This window comes from Eptesicus fuscus, chromosome 8 (assembly GCF_027574615.1).
Source record: "Eptesicus fuscus isolate TK198812 chromosome 8, DD_ASM_mEF_20220401, whole genome shotgun sequence".
Lineage (NCBI taxonomy): Eukaryota > Metazoa > Chordata > Mammalia > Chiroptera > Vespertilionidae > Eptesicus > Eptesicus fuscus.
This window is the reverse complement of record NC_072480.1, coordinates 64,497,803-64,520,769: the sequence shown is the minus strand read 5'-3', so window position 1 is coordinate 64,520,769 and position 22,967 is coordinate 64,497,803. Positions and strand designations below refer to the sequence as shown.

The 22,967-nt window shown below is 39.7% G+C and overlaps 1 protein-coding gene across 1 annotated transcript in view; it reads right to left on the bottom strand.

Moving 5' to 3' along the window:
* The window catches only part of TM9SF2 (transmembrane 9 superfamily member 2), a 71,158-nt gene that overhangs the window by 23,209 nt on the left and 24,982 nt on the right, over positions 1 to 22,967 (bottom strand). Inside the window, exons 5-10 of the mRNA XM_008143969.3 lie at positions 17,784 to 17,913; positions 16,420 to 16,544; positions 14,938 to 15,049; positions 13,503 to 13,582; positions 12,317 to 12,425; positions 5,800 to 5,932 (exon numbers count right to left, since the gene is read on the bottom strand). Coding sequence (XP_008142191.1) covers positions 5,800 to 5,932; positions 12,317 to 12,425; positions 13,503 to 13,582; positions 14,938 to 15,049; positions 16,420 to 16,544; positions 17,784 to 17,913 — 689 coding nt within the window. The remainder of the gene's footprint in view (positions 1 to 5,799; positions 5,933 to 12,316; positions 12,426 to 13,502; positions 13,583 to 14,937; positions 15,050 to 16,419; positions 16,545 to 17,783; positions 17,914 to 22,967) is intronic.

Genomic DNA, 22,967 nt, shown 5'->3' with positions numbered 1-22,967 from the left:
ACAGGATACAAAATTAACACACAGAATCTATGGCTTTTTTATACACCAACTAGAGGCCCGGTGCAGGAAATTCATGCATTCAGTGGGGGGGAGGGGTCCTTCAGCCTGGCCTGCGGTCTCTCACAGTCCAGGAGCCCTGCGACTGATCGCCCTGCAGAGGGAGGTCCCGCCCACCGCTGCCAGCCGGGTAGCCTGGGCCTCCCTCATTGGGGCGATCGTGGAGCCCCCCACCGGTGGCCTGGGCCTCCCTCTGTGGGGTGATGGCGGGGCCCCCCGATCAATCGCATCACCCCCACCTTGGCGGAGGCAGTCAGTGCTGGGTAGCCGCGGTGCCTGTGGTCATAGCAGTCAGTGCTGGGTCGCTGCGGCACCCGCAGCAGTCAGTGCTGGGTCGTCACAGTGCCAGCGACCCAGGAGGGACAGAGAGATCAGCAGTTCAGCCCACTCGCCAGTCCCCGCCCACCCGAGCCTGCTGTATACAGCCTCGTGTTCGGTCGTCCGCTTGGTTGTTTTGGACATTATGGACCCTGGCTCTTTATATATTAGGATAATGAACTCACAGAAAGAGAAACTAAAAAAAAAAAGTCCCATTTACCATTGCACCAAAAAAGTTAAGATACCTAGGAATAAACTTAACCAAGGAGGTAAAAGACCTGTACTCGGAAAACTACAGGACATTGAAAAAAGAGATAGAGGAAGATATAAACAAATGGAAGAATATACCATGTTCATTGATTGGTAGAATCAATATCATTAAAATGTCCATACTACCCAAAGCAATTTATAGATTCAATGCAACCCCCACTAAAATACCCAGGACATATTTCACAAACCTAGAATAAACTCTCCAAAAAATTCATATGGAATAAAAAAAGACCCCAAATAGCCACAGCAATCCTGAGAAAGAAGAACAAATTTGGAGGGATCACAATAACAGATATAAAGCTATATTACAAAGCCACTGTTCTCAAAACTGCCTGGTACTGGCACAAGAACAGGCATATAGACCAATGGAACAGAACAGAGAACCCAGAAATCGATCCAAGCCATTAATACTCAATATTTGACAAAGGAGGCAAGAGCATACAATGGTGTCAAGACAGTCTCTTCAATAAATGGTGCTGGGAAAATTGGTCAGATACATGCAAAAAAATGAAACTAGACCACCAACTTACACCATACACAGAAATAAACTCAAAATGGATAAAAGACTTAAACATAAGATAGGAAACTATAAAAATCTTATAAGAATCAATAGGCAGCAAAATATCAGACATATGTTGTAGCAATATCTTTACTGATACAGCTCCTAGGGCAATGGAAATTAAGGAGAAAATAAACAAATGGGACTACACGAAAATAGAAAGATTCTGCAAGCTTTTGAAGAAACCATCAACAAAACAACAAGAAAGCCCACTGTATGGGAGAACATATTTGCCAATGTTATCTCTGATAAGGGTTTAATCTCTAAAATTTACAGGGAACTTAACAAAAAGAAGATAAACAATCCAATAAAAAAATGGGCAAAGACCTAAATAGACACTTTTTGAAAGAAGACATAAGGAAGGCCAAGAGACATATGAAAACATGCTCAAAGTCACTAATCATCCGAGATGCAAATCAAAACAACGAAGTACCTGTCATTCTCACACCTGTCAGAATGGCTATCATCAACAAATCAACAAACAACAAGTGCTGGCGAGTATGTGGAGAAAAAGGAACCCTCATGCACTGCTGGTGGGAATGCAGACTGGTACAGCCACTGTGGAAAACAGTATGGAGTTTTCTCAAAAAAAATTAAAAATGGAACTGCCATTTGACCCAGTAATACCACTTCTAGGAATATATCCTAAGAAAACAGAAACACCAATCAGAAAGGATATATGCACCACTATGTTCATAGCAGCACAATTTACAATAGCTAAGATTTGGAAACAGCCTAAATGCCCATCAGCAGATGAGTGGATTAGAAAACTGTGGTATATCTACACAATGGAATACTATGCTGCTATAAAAAAGAAGGAATCCTTACCATTTGCAACAGCATGGATGGAACTGGAGAGCATTATAATGAAATAAGCCAGTCAGTGAAAGAAAAATACCACATGATCTCACTCACCCTATATGATAAAAGGCTAATACGCAAATAGACCAAATGGCGGAACAATCGAACAACCGGTAGCTATGACGTGCACTGATCACCAGGGGGCGTGTGCGAAACATGGTGGGCGTTGGCTGCGGCGGGATGGTGGAGCAGGTGAGCGGGGGTGCCAAACCAAGGTGGGACACCGGGGTCTCTGTCATCAGGGTGAGCCTCCGGTGGTTACTGAAAATTCTTTGCTCCTGCATGCCACAGTCCCACCCGGCGCTCGCATCTGCTGCTGGCGCCAGCCCTGCTCACACCCACTGATGGCACCAGAGCTGCCGCTCGCACCCACTGCCAGCGCCGGTCCCGCTTGCACCCACAGCCGGCACCACTGTTCACATCCACTGCTGGTGCCCATCACCGATCACGATCACTCAGCGCCATCAGCAGGTGTGAGCAGCAGCTGCCAGCCCCGATCGCCCCTGAGGGCTTCTCCACACCCCCCTGCTCCTTAGGGGCGATCGGGGCAGCAACCACCACTTGCACCTGCTGCTGGTGCCAGCCCCAATTGCTCTGTGCCATCAGTGGGTGCGAGTGGGGCTGGTGCCATCAGTGCGTGGGGGTGGTGGCAGTGGGAGCGGGGCTGCCAGCAGACAGGGGACCGGGGGGCTGCAGCAGGAGGGGCCAGGCGGGGTGCAGAGGATGGGCTGAGACCCACCCCTGTGCCTACCACAGCCTCACAGCCCCCAGTTCCTTTCAAGGTGCATAAATTTGTGCACCTAGTTTATGATAATAAAGAACATTATAAACTGATGAACAAAAATAGATACAGAGGCAGAGAAGCATCGAACAGAATGTCAAACTACAGCAGGAAGGCTGGGGAGGATTGGGGGGGAGGTAAGAGATCAACCGAAGGACTTGTATGCATGCATATAGGCATAACCAATGGACACAAGACACTGGGGGGGGGGAGGGGACGACGACGTGAGGGCATGTGCCAGGGAGTAGGGGAGGCTGGGGGAAGGTCAATGGGGAAAAAAGGGAGACATATGTACTACTATTTATAATACTTTAAACAATAAAATTAAATTAAAAAAAAAACAAACAAACAGTGGCACATCTACACAATGGAATACTACACTGCTGTAAAAAAGGAACTTTTACCATTTGCAACAGCATGGATGGACCTGGAGAGCATTATGCTAAGTGAAATAAGCCAGTTGGAGAAAGATAAGTATCACATGATCTCACTCATTTGTGGAATATAATGAACAACATGAACTGATGAACAAAAATAGATCCAGAGACAGAGAAACACCAAACAGACCATCAAACCTCAGAGGGAAGGCAGGGGAGGGTTGTGGGGAAGGTGCAAGAGATCAACCAAAGGACTTGTATGCATGCATGCATGCATATTGCATAACCAATAGACACAAACACTGGGGCGGTGGGGGCTTTTCCTGGGGGGTGGGAGTGGCCAGGGAGGGATCAATGGGGAAAAAAGGAGACATATGTAATACTTTAAATAATAAAAAACAACAACAAAAAAATAATAACATCAATAAAAATATTCCCACTATGAAATATTCTCACTTTTTGTTGGTTTTTAAAGGTCCTCTGGGGTGAAAAAACCTTGTAACATTCAAACATAAGACACAAGACAGAATCTAATCAGAGAATAAAATAGGGAAAAAAGATTTCATAGTAATATTAACTTTTTGAATACAAGTTGCTGAAAGACCTGATCAGTGACTTCGGGAAATTCTGGCTCCTACCCTTATTCAGTTGGTTAGTTTTATTTGTTCTTCTCTGTATAACCCTCTCTACTAATAAAAGGCTTCTAACTTTAAGCTAGAACTCAGAAGTTATGACTTGTACAGAAAGTCAAGTAGTTTTCTAATCCCAGGAACAAGAAAGTTCCTGGTATTTCCCCTGAGGTGCACATAACCAAGTACATGTCCATGCACACCTTCTGATCAGCATGGAGGGGGCAAGAGGAGAAATTCATAATCAGCAGGAAAATAGTTAGGATAACGTCAGATCTACCAGCTAATATGCACTCCGCAACCCCCGGGACTGAGAAATGGACTGTTCTGAGGCTGAAAAGTTCATATTCAAGCTTTTAAGGGAAATGATCCCTATCATTTGCTATCCTAAGCTCTCTGAAACTTTCCTTCCTCACAAGTTCATTTCCTAGCTAACCCAAACAAAGACCAGACAGTGGCAGAAGGCAGCTCCAAATAAAAATTTAAAGAAGAATTTTACCTTCAAGCATCTATTCTGCTCTAACTCCACCCTGGTTCTCTGGTAGTCTAGTGCTTTCATACTACCTGGCAGTGTCCAGGTATTTCATGACTTGTCCCATCCTACCCTCTTCAGTGTAATATACTTACTAATTGTAGCCCTACCCATAGCAGCTGCATCTCCTTACTAAATAAATACACATATTCTAGTTAATCTTCAAATTAGTCTTCAAACTGAACCTGGAGATGTAAGTCAGTAGTTCATGTTCAGGTGCCAGACATTTCAAAGTGATAATCCTCTTTGTAAAGCACTTATGTAGTTAAAATTTATTTTTTGTTCCTTTTAAAAGGACCTCTGGGGTGAAAAAGCCTTGTAACATTCAAACATGAGAGACAAGACAGAATTTAATCAAAGAATAAAATAGGGAATAAGTAAATCATAAAAATTTGGAATTTTACTAACAGAAAATGACTTTAGTATTAAATATTTATATGCACTGAACATAAGAACAAATGTTCACTGAAAAAATTATTAAAAGGTCAGTGGTTTCTGAATTCTTCTAGTAATATTCATTTGTTACTGTTCATTAACAGGCAACATGAAGGAAACATAAAAAAAATAAATGCAAAATTTAGGAAATTCTATTCAAACATTTTTTTTCTCTTAAAATTAGGAAAACTGGAAGACCTTGGAAATAAGAGTATCAGAGGTACTCCTGTTGCCAATCAATACCTCTAAATTAAGTCTATTTTAAAAAATTGATTGATCTAATTGACAAAAATTAAGTAAAATTCCTGAAGATTTTCAGGTGGCACAGGAGATCCATTCCTCCCCGACCCCGAGGAGGATCTTTCCTGAACACTGCTAGGGAAAGACAGAGGTCTTGCTTCCTAAAATCCTTCCAAGATGAGAAAGGTATACAAAAATCTTCCTGCCCTACTCACTCTTCTTCTTTTGGTCTTTTTCACTGAATGTCTTGGGATCTAATCATACTGCTCCCAGTGAGGCAGAACAGTCAGCCTGCATGACCCTGCTTCCAAGCCACCCAGACTCAGACTCAGATGATGTTTCAGGACCTAGTCATCTCCGGCTGCAGTGCTGCTATGACAGAGGCTGGACAGAGATATGAAGGGTCAGCTTTTGGGCACAGCTAATCCCACCACCAGTCACGTACAGCCAAAACACAGATTTAAATACCAAAAGGACTCTTAGAGACAGCTAGCCTAGCTACCTCACTTAGAAAAACTGGCTTTCAAGCAATCTATCTATAATTATAAAAGCGTAATATGCTAATTAGACCTGATGTCCTTCCTTCCAGACAAAGCTGCAGTGGGCGGGGGCCGTGGCAGAGGCCCCCAGCTATGGCAGCAGACGGGGGCCGGGGCCAAGGCCCTTGCACGAATTTCGTGCATTGGGCCTCTAGTTATTTAGAAAAAGTATTTTCTATTTAATTTGCACTTAATACTTACACAGAGTCACAAATGTCATAATTAAAATCTGTGTTCCCGATCCTAGAAAGACTGACAGCAGCATCCCTTTTCTTGGAGGACGGAATATATCACCATGAACTAATTTCCAGCCAAATTCTTCCTGGGCATCCTCCTAAAAAGAAAATGAAATTGTTTGTCATGTGATATCACCAAGACAACTAGACAGTTTATTCACAGTTGAATAGACTGATACAGAAAAAAAATTTTAAACTTACAAATGTTAATATTTATTTCAATTTTGAAATAAAGCTTGAATTATGGAGCTTTACAGTTTTCCTGAACTGTTTTAAAGGAATGCTGTGTGTTATAGTCTACTAATACTATAGTTACAAAGAAATTTTAAAAAGAAATACAAAGATGTTATACCTACCTAGTTCTAGTCTAAGCTTTATGATCCATCTTAATGTTTTAATTTTTAATCACACTCTATCCTTTTCAACCTACACTCATTAATCTCCAAAATAAACTAGATCTCATACCTATTTTGCTGGTACACAACACTTACACACACTGGGAATTAGACTTTACCTCGTCATTTACGAGGAATGTACAAATTGAAGTTTTATTAAAAGTACAAGGGCTCTAAGTGGATTAAATAAAATTATATTTGATATTGGCTTCAAAGTAATTGGGGGTGGGGAAAGAGTAGGTGGGATTCTACAGATAAAACAAAACTGAACATGAGTTGGTAACTGTTGGCCCAGGGTGATGGGTCTACTAATCTCCTTGCCAGTATGAATGTCTGTGTTAAAAGTATGGGCGGAAATTATATGCATCCCTTCTTTTAGGTGATGTAATACATTAGCTAGACAAGGAACCATTTCTGATTACTTTTTTATTGAACAAGTATACTGAAACATTCAAACAATGTAAGTGAAAGCTAAGTTTCCAATAGAGAGTTAGGTCCCCTTTCTTGGAGTAAACAAATGTGACTAGTTTTTATTATTGTTGTAGAGATATTCTACCTATATATAAACAAATGCATGAATACTTTCTTCTTTCCCCCCACAAATGGTAGCATATTATATGCCACTAGTAGCCCTGCACACGAATCCGTGCACCAGTAGCTCACTGCCGCCCTCCAGAAGCTCTCTGCCAGCTGCCCCGCCCTCCTGTAGCTCCCCCCAAACCCCCAGCCCCCCCGTCATAGCTTGCTGCCTTGCCCCCTCCTGTAGCTCTCCGCCGCCCGCTTGTAGCTCCCTGCCCCACCCTCCTGCTGATCTGTGATCCGGTTGTTACTCGGTCGGTCATTACACTTCACGGCATAACAACCATTTGCATATTACATCTTTATTATATAGGATATTTCATACCTTATCTTTTTAGTCTAATAGTATCATGCACTGCTGTTCCACATTTGTATATACAGCGTTGCCTTGTTCTTTTTAATGCTTACAAAGTATATTCCACTGAATGAATATTCCATAATTGAAATCTACTATTATAAACAACATATATTCATTGTTTTAAGATAAAAAATAACAATAGTAAAATCCTTTACATCCTGACTAGTTTCTAGAAATGGAACTGTTGGGTCAAATTACATTATAATCTAACATTGCCAAACTGCTTTCCATAACTTACACCAATTTATATTCTTATAAACTGTGCATCGAAGTGCTCATGTCCTCAATCCCCAACACATTATCATATCAAACATTTAAACTTCTGCTAATGTACCAGGTGAAAAATCTTGCACTGCAGTTTTAATTTGCAGTTCTCTTATAATAAGTGATGTTGTATCTTTTTATATGTTTCAGAACCATTTGTATTTCTTTTTTATAGACTTTTCATGTACCTTGCCCAGTTTCTTACTGGATGGTTGATTGTTTTTAGGATTTTGTTATTTAGGAATTAAACAATTTGTGTTTTTAATAGGTTTTAAAATATTTTTCCATTTAATATTTATCTTTCTACTTAGGTATTTTTTGCTATTCAGATTTTTAAATGTAGCATTTATTTATTTTATGGCTTCTGGCTCTCTGTCATACTTATAAAAATAACTTCACATGTGTACTACTATTTTATTGTGTCACATTTTCATTTAAATCATTCATTCTTTTTTTAAAAATATTTTAAAATATATATTTTATTGATTTTTTTACAGAGAGGAAGGGAAAGGGATAGAGAGTTAGAAACATCGATGAGAGAGAAACATCGATCAGCTGCCTCCTGCACACCCCCTACTGGGGATGTGCCCGCAACCAAGGTACATGCCCTTGACCGGAATCGAACCTGGGACCTTTCAGTCCGAAGGCCGACGCTCTATCCACTGAGCCAAACCGGTTTCGGCTAAATCATTAATTCTTTAAATGTAAGGAATAAAGTTGGTCTTTACCTTATTTATCTCCCCAGATAGCCACTCACTTTATTCAATACTATGTATCCAATCTGTTTTTTAAAATATACTTTTGTTAATTTTGTTAATCTCCAATTTCAGACTCATATTACTAGATACAGAAAATGTTTTTTTGGAATTTTTTGGTTTACCAATCCTAAATCTCTTTAGCATTGGTTTTTATTCATTTACTAGAGGCCTGATGCACGAAATTCATGCAAGAGCAGGCCTTCCTTCCACTGGCTGCCGGCACCGGCTTCCCTCACAGCCCCAGCTTCATCCGGAAGGTCATCTGGAAGGACATACGGAAGGATGTCCTGTCTAATTAGCATATTATGCTTTTACTAGAGGCCCGGTGCACGAAATTCGTGCACGGGGGTCCCTCAGCCCAACCTGCACCCTCTACAATCCAGGAGCTCTCAGAGGATATCCTACTGATGGCTTAGGACCACTCCCTGTGGTTCTCTGCTCTCTGCGGGGCTGCTTCCCTGCAGCCATGGAGATGAAGCCCCATGCCCTGCTGTCGCTCTCTGCTTGCTGCTGCCATGTGCCATGTGAAGGAAACCCCAATGCCCTGCAGTGTGCTCTGTCTGCCGGGCCTGGGGGCTTCCCAGACATGGACACACTAAGGAAGCCCCATGCCCTGTTGTCCAGGCTCTGTCTGCAGGGCCTGGGGGTGTTCCCACCGCCACTGCCCACTAAGGAAGCCCCCAAGCCCTGCTGTCTGGGCTCTGTCTGCCATGTCTGGGGACTTCCCTGCCACTGCCCCACTAAGGAAGCCGCCATGCCCGGCATGCGGGGCCTGGCGGCTTCCCGGCTGCTGAGATCAGGAAGCTGCCATGCCCTGCTCTGCTGGCACTGGAGTCTTCCCGATCACCCACCGGCTCCGTGTGCGCAGAGCCTGGCGTCCTCCCGATCACCGCGGCGACCATCGGGAAGACCCCAGGCCCTGCTCCTCCGCCGGCTCCATGTGCGCAGGGCCTGGCGTCCTCCCGATCGCCGCGGCAACCAACGGGAAGACCCCAGGCCCTGCTCCTCCACCGGCTTTGTGTGCGCAGGCCTGGCGGCTTCCCGCTGCCGCAGCACTAAGGAAAACGCCATGCCCTGCTCTCAGTGCTCTGTTTGCTGGTGGGACAGGCCAGACACTCCAGCAGCGGGGCTGAGGGGACTGGGCGCCACCATCTTGTGGGTATGGGGGCCACCATTTTTGTCGCGGAGTGATGCCTAATTTGCATATTACTCTATTATTAGATAGGATTATTATAGATTGTGTTTTCTGCTAAAGTAATTCTATAGAAATTCCTGCAGTGAAGGTCTGTTTGTGGTCAACTGTATTTCATCTTTATTTCTGAAAGATAGCTTCTCTGGATATTTAATGCTATGTAAATAATTTCTCTCACCAATTTAAAGATATTCTGTCTTTGAGCTCCTACTGCTAGTTTGTTTATTCTTTGTTGATCCTCTGCCTGATTTTTGTCACAGTTGATCTAGGTGTGGATTTATTTGTATTTAGTCTGCTTGGGATATATTGTTTCCTGTATCTATGGATTCTAATCTTTCATCTGTTCTGTAAACCTATTACTTTTCCATATATTTTATACTCTGTATCTAATAGTTCTAGTATCTGAAATCTTGGGGGGGGTGTCTAAATCTGTTGTTTATTATAAATTTTTGTGAATTTCTACTAATAGACCATATTTTGTTGATCTTAAATTGTGAGAATCCTGTAGCTAAATTTGGAAAACTTTCCTTCAGAGAATTTCTACTTGAATCTGCCAAGAATCAAAAGGCACTTACAAAGCTAGCATCATTTTGCCCTCCCCACTCCCCTTCAAGAAGCCAGGCTTGCTCTGACCGGTTTGGCTCAGTGGATAGAGCGTCGGCCTGCGGACTGAAGGGTCCTGGGTTCGATTCCGGTCAGGGGCATGTGCCTTGGTTGCGGGCACATCCCCAGTGGGAGGTGTGCAGGAGGCAGCTGATCGATGTTTCTCTCTCATCGATGTTTCTAACTCTCTATCCCTCTCCCTTCCTCTCTGTAAAAAATCAATAAAATATATATTTAAAAAAAAAAAAAGCCAGGCTTAATTTAATGTAGGAGAAGACTGAGGTTCAGCTCCCTCACTAATGACCTAAGATTTAGTTTCTCAATTGATTAAAGACTTTATATAAGCATTGCCTTAAAGGAGAACTTTGACCTCCCATGCTTGTGTTGCTTCCTGCTCTGGCCTCAGTGCACTTTTCTGGAAGGGGGCGTAGTGCAGTGGGGGGAGTCCTTAGATACGTTTCTTGCCTACCTCGAGCTCAGCCATGCGCCAACAAATGTGGTACATAAAGGACTGACTAGTTTATTCATTTATTCAACAAATATTTATTCAGCACCAATTATATGCTCAGAACTGTTCAAAACACCAGTGATACTACAGTGAGTGTAACAGAAAAATCCCCGTTTTCATGAGTATGTGTTCTCATTGGGAAGATAGACAGTAAGTAAACAAAATATGTAGTACATTAGATGGTGGAAGTGCTATAGAAAAAAATCAGGAAGTATGGATATGTATGTGGGGTGGAGAACATGGGAAGATGATATTTCAGTAAAGACTTGAAGGAGGTAAGGAAGCCAGACATGTAAATATTTGAGGGATGAACATTTGAGGTATAGAGAAAAGCAATGATCCTTCCGGACTACTGTAAAGACTCTGGCTTTCACTCTGAGTAAAATGGAAAGCCACTAAAGGGTTGTGATCAGGAGTAAATGATCTGATTTATGTTTGAACAGATTTGCTCTGACTGCTACAGCAAGACACTGGAGGTAGGAAAAGAATGGTAGCAAGAATGGAAGGAGGGTTGCCCTGACCTGTATCCCATGGCACACCTCTGATTAAATTAACCCTTTCCACTCGCTTGCTTTTTTTTCTCGATTCCTTTATTCTAATGCTAACCGTGTCGAGTCACACTCGACATCCGAGTGCAAAAGGTTAAGAAAATGCCACTAACTCAGTGATTATTTGGAAATGCCAATTATGAACAAAGTATCTTGAAGTTATTTTAATAAAATATGTAATAAAACAATAAAAAATCATGAGAAAGGATTATAGAATAGAGGTGCTAAAAAGCTTATAAACATTAACATGTTCTTTTCTAATTAGAAGATGACAGAAAGGTTAAGAGGGAAGGCTAAGAGGCTGGGGAAGAGAAAACAAGAAAAATCTGAGTTTTTTGTATTTATGACAAGTCACTGTGGTTCTTATGGAAATTTTGTTAAATAGCTGTTATAAATGAAAAGCTATAAAATGTATAACATTATGCAACTTAAAATGTTTGAGAATAAATGAGGATGGGACAGTAAGTTACTTTGAATATACCCAAAGGTAGAAATGATAAAGGTTCAATTAAAATAAAATTTTAAAAATTAAATATACACACAAATAAAAATTTCTTGGGAGTTATTTCATTCAACTTTGCTGTTTCACACACTGAGTGTATGCTGGGAATGGAGTATCTGAAAGACCTGACAGCACATAAGTTAAAAAGAGGACAGAACCAGCTGTCACCTACATTCTGCACCAAAATACTGACACAGATGAGGCTGTGAACAGTTCAGTTCTCTATGCTGTGGTGAGTGACTTTCTAGAAAATGCAAATTCTTAATGATCATTTTCTTATTTGAAAATGTGAATTCAGGATAACTTTTGAAAAGAATCCTATATAATAAAGAGCTAATATGCTAATAGTTGTGATGCCCTCATGCTGTAACAACCGTTCAGCAGGAGGCTGCGTGCAAGGCGGGGTGGAGCTGCCACATTGCTCCAGAGACGGGGCAGAAGAGGGGAGGTGCCTGGAGAAGGTGGGTGTCAAGGCTGGGGAGTGGGCAGGTGGGCGAGGTGTGCACAGGTGGGCAGGGCCGCACTTTCGCACACTGGGCTTCTAATGTTTTAAAAGCACATTCTACCTAAAGTTATTATTTAAAACCTTTCCATATTGGGGGAACCATTTTGCAAAATACGTAATTGTTGAGCCATTATTCTGATCACCTGAAATTAATACAAAATAATACTGAATATAAACTGTAATTGAAAAATTAAAAAAAAATCAAACCTTTCCCAAGAAAATATAAAGACATTTCTTGGAACAGAAGAACGGTTCAAATGTTTCACTCACCGTAGAATCCATCTGATTATATCTGGCAATATCTTTATGCAGTGTCCGTAGCATAATCATAGCAACCATTCCAGACAAGAAGAGGACAATGACCAGGGAATTCATAATGCTGTAGAAAAACACGTCAGGATTAATCTGTATCTTAATCTTTGCAACAGTGAAACTCCTTTTTAAGTTGTTTACTAAATAACATTAATACAGTATTTTTCAAAATAAAAATTTTACCTAAAATTCAACAAATTTAATGAACTGTATTCTGCTATGTGTCCTTCCAGTGTATACATAACTTTGTACACTTATAACATAGTTTTGTGGTCTGCTGAGAACTAGAATTTTTTTTCCCCATGGTCAGCATCCCATATATTAAGAGAGGAATATGCTAATTATCCATTACGCCGTGAGGCGTAACGACTGGATCACAGATCTGCAGGAGAGTGGGGCAGTAAACTACAAGCGGGTGGTGGAGAACTACAGGAGGGGGCAGGGCAGCAAGCAAGTGGGAGGCGGAGAGCTACAGGAGGAGGCAGGGCAGCAAGCTATGGGGGGACAGGGGGAGCTACAGGAGGGCGGGGCAGCAGGCAGAGAGCTACAGGAGGGAGGCAGCGACCTACTGGCACACGGATTTGTGTGCAGGTCTACTAGTTATTAAATAACTAGGGTGCCCAAATCAGTGCAACACAAGCTGTAAGAATCAACAAAGGACTGATGGACTGATCTGTTTCTCAAGAAATTTAGCGAAGAACAAATTTACTCAGTAAATTAATGAATGTCAAAGGATAGTTAGCAAAGTAGAAAAAGGAGAGTAATAGCACCATGAACAGTTTTCTAGATAAAAGTTTTGAGTCACTCTTTTAAGAGAGAATAAATAGTCATAACAATAGCAGTAGCTTGTTTATTGAGCACTCTTCCTTTCCAGGTAAGGTGCTCAAATGCTCTGTTTCATTATTTCCTTTAACCCTTAGAACAGTCCCATGAGGCAGCTATTTCTAGATTAAGAAATGGACTCTGGAAAATGGAGTGACCTGGTCTGACTCATAACCAGTAACTTAAGTCCAGGATTGAACCCATCTCTGATTTAAAAGGTCAGACTTTTGAATAACTGAGGAGAATTAGAGTGAATCAGATGTTTAAAGGAACAAAGAGTAGAATAAGTATAGAGCAGAAAGCAGATTAATTATAGTCTTACCTAAACCACTGAATGTGGGTATGAGGCATAGATTCCAGAATATAGTCCCATCTAGATGCCCACCTGATCTCTTTATCTTCCTACAGGGATTAAAAACAAAACAAAACTCTTTAAATAAGCATTTGCTGACAAAATATATTAAGAATTCCCAAATTTCCATTCTCAGCTTGACCTTCCATTCAATCAACAAATGTAATTTCTTATTATCATAATTTGGGTTAGATATGAGATTCAGGGAGTTTCAATTTACTTAAGTCTCAGGAAAATCAGGATGAGATTAAATAGTAAATAAAAAATAATAAGAGTTCCTACAGGTACCTACTTACTTGTACTTTTTCAAAATCTTGCTTTAAATTTTAAATAGTAAGGGTGTATTTTAGATGTTAAAATTTAGGGCTATATTTAATTTTTTTTTTTTTTCAGAAAATTGAGTGGAATAACTTATTTGCTTTGACACCATCTATCTACGCCTATAAGACACTTAAGTAGACCAAATTATAACCTAGGCACACTGAACATCTGGCAGTTGTCACCCACACGGAGCTCTTAATACCTAGAAAGAAATATATACTGTTTATTATACTAGGCTTACAAAATTACACACTATATGGGGATAGTAAATGTCACAACTAAACTGGATTGCCAAAATAGTTTATTAAAAATAGGGGTGGAATATTGCCTAAGATCCTCATAAAATAAACTTTTACTTTCCTCCTAAAAAACTTCTCCATTAATGAAAACATTCCCCCTTGAATTCCCTAAGAACCTATATAGATCATCTACCATCAGGAAATTTTAAATTTGTTTACTACAGGCCCAGTGCACGAAATACATGCACGGGTAGGGTCCCTAGGCCTGTCCCTGATCAGGGACAATCAGGGCCTCCGGCTGCCGGCCAGGGCCTCTCTTCACTGGCTGCCGGCTGTTGGCAGGGGCCTATCTTCCCTGGCTGCCAGCTGCCTGCTGGGGCCTTCCTTCATTCCAAGCCACCCCGTGGTGGTCAGCGCACATCATAGTGAGCGATTGAACTCCCAGTCTTCCAGTCAAACTCCCAAGTGGACACTTTCCATATTAGCCTTTTATATAGATACTCAAACCCAGATTTAAAAATGGTGTTTTTCCCAAATGCTTGTAGCATATATCTTTGACAATTTCACACCAACTTCTAAGCCTATTTTCTACCTTTTGCCTTATATGTATCTCTTATGGCTTAATTAATCGGACTCAATTCTCCAAGTTGCTATGCTTCTCATTTAAATGAAGACTTAGTTTTGAGTGTGATTATATTGCCTGGTGCACTGATAAACTATTCCAAAAATCAGCTCATTAAAAGCTTATATATTTGACAAATTTAATCATTAATATTTTAATTAGTTTAAGTAGTATGAATTTAAAATCAATTTCTAAGTTACATCAAAAATAAAAACAAACTCACCTTGAAGCTAACAGAGTAAGTATAGGCAATTTTGATCTCCCCAGAGGCCTTGTTACTTATATCCATGGGGGTTTTAGAGCAGTCTGGTTTATCTATATTGGTATGTTTGAAACTGTGGGAAGAAACATTTTGGAAAGATGCTGATAAAGTACAGTTTCAAAAAATGGGGTAAAGGTTAGAGATTTTGTAAATATTTCACAATGCTGAAAATCAAACATGAAATTATTCATGTCACATTTAATAGTATAAAACATTTACTTCACTCAGATAATGGGCTTAGTTATAAGAATGGATACAGCCCTAACCAGTCTGGCTCACTGGATAGAGCGTCGGCCTGCGGACTGAAGGGTCCCGGTTTGATTCCCGGTCAAGGGCATGTACCTTGGTTGCGGGCACATCCCCAGTAGGGGGTGTGCAGGAGGCAGCTGATCGATGTTTCTCTCTCATCAATGTTTCTAACTCTCTATCCCTCTCCCTTCCTCTCTGTGAAAAATCAGTAAAATATATTTTTTAAAAAAGAATGGATACAAATTATTACTCAAAATTAGGAACAAACTTTTGAAAACACTATACTTGAAAAGCATTAAATAATCTTAAACAATCAATCAAACAAAGAAACAAACAATGAGGGAGTTTAAATTAACTGCCATCTTATTCTGGGGTGCATTTCTTTACCACCAGTGAAAATGGCTAATTCAATTGGTGGTGGTGGGGATGTTCCTGGAAAAAGTGGAATGCTCAATCAAAAAAACCTCACAAATAACTAATAGGTACTTTAACACTAAAAAATTGACAAGCTAAAAAGATGCCCTTTTAATGACTTGTCATATACTGGCATCTAACACTGCATGGAGACTTTCAAAATGACAGCACTAATCAGCTCATCTAGGCCTCTGATGAGAGGTCAAGCTGCAAATATTTGAAGCAATGCTTTTCCATTGTAAAGGGAACTCTGTTCCAAACACCTCACATTTTCCATTCCAACCTGACATGGAAAAGTCAAAACTTCCTGACTTAAAAACAAAACAAAAAGGCACGCCAAAACCGGTTTGGCTCAGTGGATAGAGCGTCGGCCTGCGGACTGAGGGGTCCCAGGTTCGATTCTGGTCAAGGGCATGTGCCTTGGTTGCGGGCACATCCCCAGTGGGGGGTGTGCAGGAGGCGGCTGGTCGATGTTTCTCTCTCATCGATGTTTCTGACTCTCTATTCCTCTCCCTTCCTCTCTGTAAAAAATCAATAAAATATATTAAAAAAAAAAAAAAAAAAAAGGCACTTTGGCTTGACCACTTGACCGCTGACAAAAAAAAACCCTGGAACTCAGTAACAAATCATGCCCAAGGGAGTTTTAGTAAAATCAATCCTGAAATGCCAGATTATATGCTAGAATGCTGATTAAGGGAAAAGTTAATAAGGCCTGAAATATTTAGTCTTTGTGTCTAAATTTCACTTATATTTAATTACTTGTTATGTTTGTATAGTTACCTTTTTGGTTCAAGTTTAGCAGCCACTAATCTTGCTCCCATGGACCCAGTTTCAACAACGTGGTAGTGTATTTTTATGTCAACGTGGTTGAAGATGTAAAATGTATCTCTTTCATGGAAATCTGACTGTGGAACAGAATTTAAAGTTAAAGGTAGAAACTGGCTATATAAGAGTTAAAACATAAAAATTAGTCACAACAACTAGGAACATTTACGCTTAGGCAGGATATTAATCCTTCCCAATAAAAATATTTCAGTTTTCAGCTTAAACTCTTTATAAGCCAAACTAATTGGCAGAGGTACAAATTACATTTCTTTAATGTTTTAATTCTTACATAAAACTTAATAAGTGCTTGTTATAAAGGATACATCTAATATTGTCTAGGTGTTCACAATAACTTACAAAATAAATTTTAAAATATTACATTTTAAGTGTGCTAAAACTTAAACATTTTAACACTTTTCCTCCATGGAAGTTTATAACTTCAGTCTAAACTAATAACCTAAATTATTCCAGTGTCTCTGGTCAACTCTCACTAAAGTGTTCAATGATATAACCAATTTCATGACCAAGCTCATGCTAACTTCTAACAAGTCATATTCATTAAGAGATTAAATCAGGGTGACCTGATTACACAAAATTTAATTTAATATACATCCCCAATAATTTTAATTACTTTCTATATTGATGTCTTCACTTTATTATGACCTCAAAGACAGATACCTTTTAAAAAAGGTGTAAAACCCAACTTTTGCAACACATGGACTTAAATTTGCAATACAAATTTCATGGATTTACATTGAGATCTTTTTGGCACTACATTATCTATACATTTTTATACATAAGATTTATGAATCTAACTTTTAACAGAATCAGAACGGACAAAGTCCTAGCCCTCTGCACGTAACACACACTAAGTAAATGCTGAACTAAATCTGAATTATTTTTGTTCCAGAGTTAAATTTACACACTGTTAATCTGACTTCGGTTTAAGATCTAAGTAGTTGTAATTCAGAACATCTGAACTGCACTCATTTGATGAGTATAACAATTAGGTCTGGGTAAAGAATGAATCTTTCTACCAAAAACCATATTTTAAAAAGAAGCATAGAGCCCAGGTGATGTGGCTCAGCTGGTTGAGCTTTGTTCCATGCACCAGGAGGTCGCTGGTTCGATTTGTGGTCAGGGCACATGCTTGGGTTTTGAGCTCGATCCCCAATAAGGAGTGTGCAGGAGGCAGTGCATCAATGTTTCTCTCTCACTGATATGTGTGTGTGTGTGTGTGTGTGTGTCTCCCTTCTTCTCTCTGAAATCAATAAAAACGTATTTTAAACAGAAGCATAGCATTTTTATCACAAACTTACATTAATAACACAGGCATCTTTAGCACGGCCTTTATCTGTAATGTAACAGCCAATAGGAAATCCAGGATTACAGTACTTCTGACCATCTTCGACATCGTAACACCATGTTACAGGCATATTATCCACAATCCTACACACAGAAATAAAAATCAAGTTAGTAATAACTAAAAGTAACTAAGAATTACTGCCCAAATATGTCATCACTTCATAAAAGTTAATGAAATGTGATATTTCATAAGTAATAGCATTATGCCAATATTTGATATACTGTAGTGAAGAAAAAAAAGTTTATAGTTGAAACTATAAATGTACATAGGAGAGGAAGTTTAATTAATTGATACACTGCAATTGCTAATTTAACAATATCCTTATTTAGACACCTAAGTATAATGGTCTCTTAGCAGAACACTTACAAGCTTACTAAATAGATGCAAAGCAATATATCTAGTTCCTCAGGAAAAATTTATGGAACAGAATAGAAGCAAATGTCTTTTATTACTCAGGCAATTCAATAAAAAGGAAAAGAATATAATTGCAAGATATGGGAAAATATTTAACTTAAGGGCCAGGTGGAAAAGTGAAAAATATAGTATTTCTAAAACTGCGTAAATCCAACTTATGTCTAAAAGAAATGCTGCGATAAAGCTACAGAAACAGATCTTTCAAGTTCTATAGTGAAAAAGAACTTTTTAAACAAAAAATGATAAAAATAAAGAATAAAGTTCTGTAGCATTGTGTAACTAACTACATTAAAGTCCGAGCATGTGGTCCCCTATGCCCAGAACACACTGCAGGATACAAATAAAAAAATTACTGAAAATATACTAGCTGTATTACAGTCATAAGACAACACTCCAGGGCATGTTTTATTTGTTAATTAATGTATGCCGTAGGAAATAAAATTATGATTTTATATTTCCCCCAAGGTGAACATTAATGATCTAATAAAACATGTCTGGTCACATTTAAATGCTATTTAATAGTACCCAATGTACCAAGTTTTAAAATCACCTATACTATTAAGTTGCTTATTATTATAACCAGCAGGCTAGTGGTTTCCATGAAAAAACACACACACACAAAAAAAACACACTATAAAATATTAGAAGCATGAAAGCAATGCTTATAAATAATTCAGATTTTTCTGAAGGCCTAAATAATCAGTTAATTGCCTTAATTTTTTAGAGGATGAAGTTCAATCAATGAACATATACTACCAACATATTAAATACTAGAGGCCCGGTGCATGAATTGGTACGGGTGGGGTCCCTCGGCCTGGCTGGTGATTGGAGCCAATCAGGGTGGCAGAAAGTTGGCCAGGGGGAGGGGCCACGGGAGGTTGGCCAGCTGGGGGGAGGGGCCATGGGAGGTTCCAATCCGGGCCATTGGGGCCGGCCAGCTGGGGGGATAGGGGCCACAGGAGGTTGGCTGGCCTCGAGGAGGGGCCAAAGGTGGTTAACCAGCTAGAGAGGCCGCAGGAGGTTGGCTGTGGGAGCACAATGACCACCAGGGGGCAGCTCCTGTGTTAAGTGCACGTCATAGCGACCGGTTGACCAGTTGTTTGGTCGCTTAGGCTTTTACATATATATACTAGAGGCCCAGTGCACACGAAATCGTGCGTGGTTAGGGTCCCTAGGCTTAGCCTGGCCTCCGCCGCCCTGCGACGCTACGGGAAGCTCCCCGCCCCGGGACGCTCCGCAAAGCTTGCTGCTGCCCCCGCGAAGGTCGCCGCTGGACGCTCCATGAAACTCCCCCCACCCCGCAACTGCTCTGCAAAACTTCCCTGCCCCGCGACTGCTTCACGAAACTCGCTGCTGCCTGGGTGACTGCTCCGCTAAGCTCACAGCCACCCCACAAAGCAGCCCACCACCGCCGCTCAACAGTCCCCAGTCCCGCCCCACCACCAGCCCCCCATTATGGTGAGTGGCTCGGGGGCTGGGGGAGAGGGGGAACCGAGAGGTGCTCCATGCACTTCATGGTGACCGCGCCTATTCGGTCATTACGCCGCTTGGCTCTTTATATATATTAGGATATAATATCTTTAAGCTATCATATCAGAGAAAGTACCACATAAAAATTATAGTGCTAGTTACATAAAAAGAAATTAAGTGGCATTTTAGGTTTTTAAAAAAGCAAACATCCTATATTAATCGTTTATCTAATGACCTGACACAATAAACCTTTCCCTGGTAATAGGAAGCATTAAAAAACAAACAAAATACAACTAACTCTTGGAAATAAATGTAAAAAAATTAAAGAGTATCATTTTCAATTACTGCCTTGCTTGCTAAGTTAGGGAGTAGTAGTTATTTGAATTTATAAAAAAAAAATATTAATATCACATTTTCAATCTCATAATGAAAAAGAGAATAAGGAGAGGACTCAAAAGGATAAAGGTTGAATAATTGGTCCAATTATTTTACCATTAAGGACTCCTTTCCATTATTTCCCTCTATCCTTCATGGATTCCATTTGAAATACTTCTATCAATCAAACTTCATTTATCAATAACTCATTTTTCTAAATAAATTCCCAGAATTTCTGAGAATGGAATAACCTATGTTGCTAAAATACATTCAGAAAATTGCAACCAAAAGCAAAGAAAGTTGGCATCTAATTTATTCTATGTGATTCCAACCTGAGTAAATTTACATTACTCATTAGATTTTTAAATTGTAAAAATAGCACAACATTCTCCTTTGGTAGCTTGGTGGGTTCCAGGATTGAAATTAACTAGACTAAAAATCTTCAAAGACTTTTCTGTCAAAGAAGCTACAGTCCAGTGGTTCTATGATACTAAGAAAACTTAAGTACTCTGATAGCTAAAGAATTATACTTTTATAAATAAGTGTCACAAAGTTTTGGAAACTTAGGCAAGAAGTATAATTACAAACCAAGTAGAATATAGCTGAAAGGAGTTCAAGTGTCTAGTGCTAGTATCAAAACACTATCTCTGTCTTTCCCCCTGCCTTCCACTCTGTCTAAAAATCAATGGAAAAAATATCCTCGGGCGAGGATTAACAAAAACAAACAAAAAACAAACAAAACAATATGGTTAAAATGTTATGGGGGAAAAGAATGGTTCATTCATGTCATGGAATGCTATACAACTATGACAAGAATGAGGTAGATACAGATCCTTAGATGTGTTTTACCTGGAAAAATGCCCATATTTTCTTATATGAAATGAGCAAGTTGCAAAATAATGTGTATAATATTTTGGTTGTGTTATTTAAAAAATGTACACACCCTTTCATATACCTGCATATGTATAGAAAACCTGGAAGCATACATAAGAAATAATAGTGCTACCTCTGGAGAACATAATTAAAGAAGCTGAAGGTGATAGAAGACTTTATTTTTTATTTAATACTAGAGGCCTGGTGCACGACATTCATGTACTGGGGAGGGGGCGTTCCTCAGCCCGGCCTGCAACCTCTTGCAATCTGGGACACGGAGGGGTCCTTAGCGCTGCCACGGAGGTGAGAAAGGCTCCCACCACTGCTGCTGCGCTCGCCAGCTGCGAGCCTGATTTCTGGCTGAGTGGCACTTCCCCTGTAGGAGCACACTGACCACCAGGGGGCAGCTCCTGCGTTCAGTATCTGTCCCCTGGTGGTCAGTGCATCATAGCGACCAGTTGTTCCACCGTTCAGTCGATTTGCATATTAGCCTTTTATTATATAGGATTTTTCTGTACTGTTTATGTTTTTTTCACAGACATGTATTTATTGCTTTATAATTTAGAAAACGATTATGCTCTTCCCAAAATGTCTGAGTGCAAAGGTTAACAAGATGCGCTGCATTCACAATAAAATTCCATAATAGAACACTATACTTTTTAAAGTCTTTCAGATTTTTAAAGGCTCATGCTTTTTTATCTCTTTCAATTCTGTAATCTATACTCAAAATCAAATTACATAGTACAAACTTTCTGAAGTAAGTCAAGGACAGATATACTCAACCTATAGTTCAAATAAATTCATCAAAGTGAATTAACATTTTCCAAGTATGTAATGAACTGATTTAAGGACTAAAGCCCACTGCCTAAATTATCAGACTGTATATTGTGATATGGATTAGATTTTTTTGTTAATGGATTCAGACTTGAAATCATAAACTTTTCAGATACAGCTACAAAATCACTATTCATTAGCACTTTTCCAGTTGTTGCTTTTTAAGGCAGAATAGTTTAAGTTTGCAACTGATACACCTATCACAAATTGTTTAATAAACTGTACTAACAAATGTTTTCTAACTTTATAAACTATTTTATTTATTCTTGTTATTAAGCATCCTGGCATCAAAATAGTACCTATGTTAACTGCATCATAAACTAGTTAAAAATATTTCTAAGTACATTACTGAGGAAGTTACTGAAGAGCTGCTTCTATTACCTTTAGGCGCAAGACTCTATCTAGATAGTATTCTAAGAACAGAGGATAGAAGAGATAGCTAAAAATCACCTTAAGAGTCATTCTTTCATTTGATCAACAAATGAGCAACTTTGGAGAAAATAGAGGTGAATGGGGCTAACACATAAACGTTAAGAACTGAGCCTTAAATAGGATTTTAAATGTTGTAAAGAACAATTTGAAGCAGAGAAACACTAAGGGAAATTTCAATTACTTATGAACGAATAAACAAATGTACCCCAAGTTGCATCAATTCAGCAATTAAGTAATAGTCTCACCTTAGCTTAGAGGGAAAAAGCTCTTGGCTTACCAGAGACCAAAGAAATGAGGAGACAGAGGAGACTTTCAAGTTCCTGTTTACACTAAGTTTCAGATGAGAATGAATCTGACACAAGTACAATATGCAAATTTCCTTCCTTCTAACAGAAGGAATCCCCCTAATCACAGACTAGTACATGAATAGACATGTGACCCAAGGTTGCCCCTCCCTATGACTTTTTGTTCTATGTATATAGAAAGGAAGATGGAAAAGAACTGAGAGGGCAAGAGGGAATGAGTGGCTCCAACGATATTATTTGAGCCACAGGATCTGATCATGTCCAAACTGAGATCAATGGTTCCTAACCTACCTGGGTATAGACAAATGGGTCAATCTGAGATACTGATAGGACAAACATTCAAGAGGAAGTGCATGAAGATAGTCATTGTGTTCACCACCTCCAGCACATTATACTTTTTAAAAAATATATTTCTATTGATTTCAGAGAAGGAG